The following is a 6,806-nucleotide window of genomic DNA, read 5'->3' as shown; positions in this document are numbered from 1 at the left end:
AAAGTAGCCAATGATAAATTTGTGTTGGCCTCATATTGATTTCCCGAAAATTTTGTATTATGTTCTTCTATATGAACACCTCCCAAATTTGATGTTGTTGGTGATTGATTTTCATTTGGTGGAGTATAATGTTGTTGAAAGTTCAACCTTGTGTTCAAATGAGCAGCATTCATAGTATCTCTACAATAAGATGTCATTTGTCTTGCAATGTCTCTCACTTGAAATGACTGAGTATTATCATTTTCTATTGTTTGATTCATTCTATACAATCTTTCATACCCATTGCCTAAAATTCATTAATATATATACATATAAAGGTCAAACGAAGAAGTCAATGATATTTATGTATTTTAAAAAAAATACATACCAATGCCTCATATCTTCCTGCGATTGGTTGATATCCATGTTGGACAACATGTTCTGCATTTGCAATGAACTTGCGTGAATGTCGTAGATACCAATTGAAATAATCAATTGGGTTTGTTGATGATTTATTTGTACAACATGTTGATAACGTTCATTCCATGTATTTTCAGTATGAACAAACATCTGACGAGTATGCCTATCTATTTTGTGGCGCTTATCGATTTTATAATGTTCATTTTATGATCTATGTTGCACAAAACCAAATTGTCTTACTACACGATCAATCATGTGCCACTCACGATATATTCCGAAAATAAGTGGCACCTTCACCATCCACACATTCTGCCCTCGTCGACACCATTCAGGCAGTGCATTAAGAACTTCTTGAGAATAAGGCTCCCAAATAATCTAAAGAAAAAAAAAGGTAACATATATATCATACATTTGTTTTACCGTTTTAAATCTTGTAATAAACTAATTTTTTTTAGTTATACCTGATAAGGTTGTAGATTGTCTAAAACATCTCTACAAAAGATCATATTTTTTCGAGCATCATTCTCATGAACCCTTTGTCGAGACCACTTATATGCAAGTGGTTTTTTGTACCTCTGGTTGATCATTGTTGAAAGGCGATAGCATAGACTAAAATCTCACACCCATACCTATAAAATAATAAATAATTTTTATTATTAGTATTAATAATAGTAAATTATAGTAATTACAAATATAAAGGTGACCAACCTGTAATAATGATATAAAACCATTTACAATTAAAACGTCGCATATAGAGGCGCGACATAATAAATGGTACAAGTATGAAAGTGTGACAGCTCCCCAAACTTGTGATGCCAGTGCTTGTAAGTAACCCATTTTCATGAAAAATCCGAATTAAATTTATTTCCTTACTTATCAGCAACTAATGTTCCTCCAAGCAACCAAAATAAGTATAATCTAAATTTTTGTTGTACCTCTAGTTCAACGGAATTATCGTTTATTACATTTGAAGTTTCTATATAATTAACTAATGACGATGAAAAAGTTCTAAAACCTTGAAAGCAATCTTCTGTACGAAACCAACCGGTTAAATTAAAAATTAAAGTTTGTCTAGCAAACAAATCCACGGATTTAGCATTTGGTAGTAGAACATATGTACCATCAACAACCATACCGAACATAACTTCCATATCCTGCATAGTTATTGTTGTTTCACCAGTTCTCATATGAAAGATATGAGTCTCTGGACGCCACCTTTCAACCAAAGCAGTAATAATATTTGCATCGCATGGAAAGTTTCCTACTTCTAGAACACCTCTAAAACTTGTGTAATCAAAATAATTTAGTATACGTGTATGAAGCGGATTATTTTTTAAGTGTTGCCATAAATCATAATCATGTCTCCGCACTATTAAACGTGTTTCCGTCGCAGATATTTCACCATTCCAAATTTTTTGAGATCGATGTTTATCTTGTAACGTTAAAACATCATACTCAATTGGTCCTTGAAACAGTTCCTTGTATGCATAAACAACAACAACAACCACATCAAGACAAATGATAATCTCTAGAAGTGTTGTCTTTTATATTTTCTATCATGTCCCTTATATGTTCTATCAATTTTTTACAAATTATATATATATATATATATATATATATAATTGAAGTTTTCGAACTCCAACATATATGCATGGTTCATGTTTACTATAAATTATTTAAAGGGTATATTATTTTTTTACCTTGATATGAAGTATAATTTTTCTCATGTTTTAAACATATTCATCAATAGGGCATTTCCACCAAAATAAAGTATGACTAAAGAAGGCTGAATTTTATCATTCTGCAAGTGAATAAACCAAATTATAATTTCACATAAAAAGAGTTGAAGAAATAAAATATCAACTAAGTAGTAAATAAGGTCTAAACTATTGGATTTAGTTTGTTTGAAAAGCCACAAAGTAATGGCTAGCAATAAGGTCTAAACTATCTTTATGCATCATATCAACAACTATGTATTATTATTATTATTAGACTTTTAACAAACAACAAAATAAAATGAGAATATATTTTTTTAAAAAAAACAACCTGCAGCTCAAATTCCTATGAGCCTTGTAAGGCTCATTGAAATTTGAGCATTGTAAGGCTCATTGGAATTTGAGCCTTGTTTTACAAAACCTAATTTAAACGGTGTTAAGAATTGTTGCCCTTTTGGTTTCATAATTAATTGAGTTACCCTTTTGGAATTTTCAAAAAAAATTGTTGCCCTTTTGGTTTCAGACTCATGTATTCAGTGACATTTTGAAAAGGGATTATTTTATTTCAGAGTCGCCAGTTGGAATTGAGTTTTGGTGTTCCAAGTCACCTTATTTGAATCCCTATTCAAAAGGAAATTGACTCTATTTATTATTGGTCTGCGAACTAGAAATTCAGATAAGGAATTCTATTGACCGAGGGAAAAGTGTGAAGCACCCCTCGAGTCTCGTGTTTCTAGTACGATCGCTTATTGACTTATATCTGAATTTACTTAACTTTGGATACATTATATTTATTAGCTTAATAAAATTACTTATGTCCCGTTTTCTTTGATTTATTTTAAACTGTCTTGTTATATTAGTGTGTGGTTTACTAACAACAACGCTTTCCAGTCTTACCACAAATTGTGTATTTGTTTGTATTTCAAGATTAAAAGTAGTTTAATGTTCTTTAGATCTTAATGTTTGCCTTATTATTGTTATTAGCCTAAATTACATGTTATCTTAGTTTTATTTTTATGTTTTCCTAAAAAAAGAATGAAAACAAAGTAAAAATAAATTAAATTAACACGCCTTTCCATACCAATTTTACACATGTTACATTAGTTTAAACATGTTAGGAATTATGGGCACCTAATATCTTTTATTTTCCTTTATTTTAGTCATTATTTAAAATGAAAAGAAAAACCTGCTAATTAAAATCAATATTTTACATAATAAATATTTGTTATTAATATCATTTCAGTTTGTTAAACCATAAATACATGTATCATCATAAGAGAATCAAAATATATAAACAAGAATAGATGTAGACAATATTTTTACTTAACATGAAATAAATCATGGGTTGTTTAAACATGAGATAAACTAAGTTTTGTTATAAAATTTTGCACTAAGTCTAATGATATAAAAGATCTAAACATAAAGTTGATACGGAAGATTTGAACATGCTTCATATATTAATGGTTTAAACACATACGAAATTTAACAATTTTAATATATTGCAACTAATGCTTGTATAATCATGACATTAAACTATATAAAAAGAATTAAGTTTTACCTCTTGTGAAAAGTAATTCACAAAAAAAAAAGACCACAACCAGAACCACAAAAATAAACCTCTAACTCAACTTTTTGTCATATTGTGCTTTTATATTCTTGCGTATGAAGGTGTTGAATGTGGGCTGAATAAAAAAATTTTGATGTGTTCTTTTCCTCCTTTTCTCGTGTGTGTATTTTGATATTGTGTGGATTTTTTGTATTCTTGATGCTAGTATCCTCGTCTAGTCTCTGTTGTTGTAGTGTAATTATATAGGCTATATGGAGTGTGTTGTGTATATGTTGTGTGTGTCGTGCATGTAGTGTGTGTAGTGTGTGGGAGATTAAGGTGTGTTGTGGGTGGAGATGAAATAGGGTAATTGGGGGGTTGTGGTAAGTGGCAGGGAAGGTGGGTAATTGGTGGGTATAAATTATAATATAATATAATATAATATAATATAATATAATTATTTCATTAAAATTGAGTAGCTAATAATAAATTATAATTAAGAAATACTAGCTAAAATTAAAATAAAACATATATTTTTTGTTATTTTCAAATCTTTTATAATACACTTACTAAAATAAGACAAAAATTAAAATATCTAACTTAGACATAAAAGAAATATCTAAGGAATAAAAAATAGTGTAAAACTTTATGTTCGGTCAAAAATTACGTGTCTACAGTTTGCCTCTTTTTGACTGGAAACACGAAGAGTTTTCAGACAAAGAAGTAGACAAAGCGACAAGTTTTGACCGGAATCTTATTAAAAAAAATATGCTATCGAGTCCTTGTTTTGGACATCCTACATATCCCAGGTTATAAGGGAATTAGGTCACGTGTAGTTCAAGAAGATGAAATAATGAGTTGGAAGTTAAGTGAGCTCCCATCGTGGTTCCAGGTCGCGGCTCCTATCCTTACATAAAAAAATGAAAGCTAATAGTCAAATAAAAGTACAAGCTCCTATCTATGCAGCTTCTCTTGAGTCTTCACTTGAGTCTTGAATATCACCTTGATTTTTGGGTGAGTATCTTGATCTTGAATTGGATTGAGGCTTAACTTGCAGTTTAGAGTGAATTTTTGACACTCTTCAAAATGACAATTTGAAAATGTTCTTGAATGACTGCATGTTTTCTTGATGCTGAATATAATTTGATGTCAAGAAATCAAGCTTTTACATGCGTTGAAGAAGCTGATTTTGGCTATCATGGTGATTGATCATTCTAAAAAGTGTTGAAACTTGGTTCTAGAATTTGAAATCCATGTTTCGCTTGAAAAACCTGAAAACCATTACAAACAAAAGAAATAAACAAAAATTTTGCCCCAGTTTTCACTAAAAATTTTTGTGAGTTATTAGCAAATGTAATTTTAAAAAAAAAACAAACTCAGACTAGGAAGTGCTTATCCTAGGAGAATAAATAAATAAATGTCTCAGACCAAAAAGTTTTTATCTTAGGAGAAAATAAAAAAAAAAAACGCCTAAGACTAGGAAGTGTTTATCCTAGGAGAAAAATAAAAAAAAAATAATAGTCTCAGACTAGGAAGTGTTTAACCTAGGAGAAAATAACCAAACCCCATTATGTATGAGGGTCCTGCTAATCCTTTTATGTAGGAGGGTCCTGCTAAACTAAATCCCATTATGAGGAGGGTCCTGCTAATCCCATTATGTAGAAAGGTCCTGCTAAACTAAATTTCATTATGTAGGAGGGTCCTGCTAATCTAAATCCCATTATGTAGGAGGGTCCTGCTAATTTCAGTTCCATTATGTATGAGGGTCTTGCTACTCTAAATCTCATTATGAGGAGGGTCCTACTAATCTCATTATGAGGAGGGTCCTGCTAATCCTATTATGTAGAAGGGTCCTGCTAATCCTATAATGAGGAGAGTCCTGCTAATCTAAATCCCATTATGAAGAGGGTCCTGCTAATCTCATTATGTAGGAGGTTCTGCTAATCCCATTATAAGAAGGGTCCCTCTAATCTAAATCCCATTATGAGGAGGGTCTTGCTAATCCCATTATGTAGGAGGGTCCTGCTAATCCTATTATGAAGAGGGTCCTGCTATACTAATTCTCATTATGTAGGAGGGTCCTGCTAATCCCATTATGTAGAAGGGTCCTGCTAATCCCATTATGTAAGAAGGTCCTGCTAATCCCATTATAAGAAGGGTTCTGCTATACTAAGTCCCCTTATGAGGAGGGTCCTGCTATACTAATTCCCATTATGTAGGAAGGTCCTGCTAATCCCAATATGAGGAGGGTCCTGCTAGTCCCATTATGAGAAGGGTCCTGCTATACTAATTCACATTATGTAGGAGGGTCTTGCTAATCCCATTATGAGGAGGGTCCTGATAATCCCATTGTGTAGGAGGGTCCTTCTAACCCCATTATGAGGAGGGTCCTGCTATACTAATTCCCATTATGTAGGAGGGTCCTGCTAATCTTATTATGAGGAGGGTCCTGCTAATTTCATTATGTAGGAGGGTCCTGCTAATCTTATTATAAGGAGTGTCCTGCTAATTCCATTATGTAGGAGGGTCTTGCTAATCCCATTATGTATGAGGGTTCTGCTAATCCCATTATGAGGAGGGTCCTACTAAACTGAATCATACCATAACATTTAATTTTTAATTTTTAAGTGTTTTAGATTAGGAAATGTTAATCCTAGGAGAACAAGAAAGAAAATAATAATAATAATGGTCTCCGGCTAAGAAGTGATTATCCTAGGAGAAAATGAGAAATAAATGTCTGAGACTAGGAATTGTTTATCCTAGGAGAAACAATGTATGTAATTTTTTTTCTTGCAATAATGTTAACAAATTTGAGTCTTCAAGATACCTTTTATGTCAAGAACATTTCCCTGTTTTAGAAAAGAAACAAAGAAAATTTATGATTTTTTTTTATGTTAATGGTGGTTGATTTGTGACATTGGTTTTGAGGAAAATTGTTCTTGTTGTTGCAATGTTTGAAGCTAATTTTAGCTTGAGATAGACTGCTTTCATTTGCTAGTCAGCTCACCTTTATAATCGTGAAAACATCTCTAGTTGTTCAGAACTTTCAACTTCAACTTTGTTATATTGTTTCCACCCTCCAACAATTATTGAATCTTGTATTCATATAAATTCTCAAAACCTGTCAATTGTTGGCAAGTTACTAT

The 6,806-nt window shown here is 31.7% G+C and overlaps 1 protein-coding gene across 1 annotated transcript in view; it reads right to left on the bottom strand.

The window, feature by feature from the left end:
* LOC125868656 (uncharacterized) overlaps positions 1 to 986 on the bottom strand; it is a 9,944-nt gene extending 8,958 nt beyond the window's left edge. The window contains exons 1-2 of the mRNA XM_049549257.1: positions 861 to 986; positions 666 to 774 (exon numbers count right to left, since the gene is read on the bottom strand). Of these exons, the coding sequence (XP_049405214.1) occupies positions 666 to 774; positions 861 to 986 (235 nt within the window). The remainder of the gene's footprint in view (positions 1 to 665; positions 775 to 860) is intronic.
* Positions 987 to 6,806: the final 5,820 nt, after the last annotated feature.

The sequence above is a fragment of the Solanum stenotomum genome, chromosome 6 (genome assembly GCF_019186545.1).
Source record: "Solanum stenotomum isolate F172 chromosome 6, ASM1918654v1, whole genome shotgun sequence".
Lineage (NCBI taxonomy): Eukaryota > Viridiplantae > Streptophyta > Magnoliopsida > Solanales > Solanaceae > Solanum > Solanum stenotomum.
Note: the sequence above shows the minus strand (reverse complement) of the source record. Positions and strands in the feature narration are given on the sequence as shown.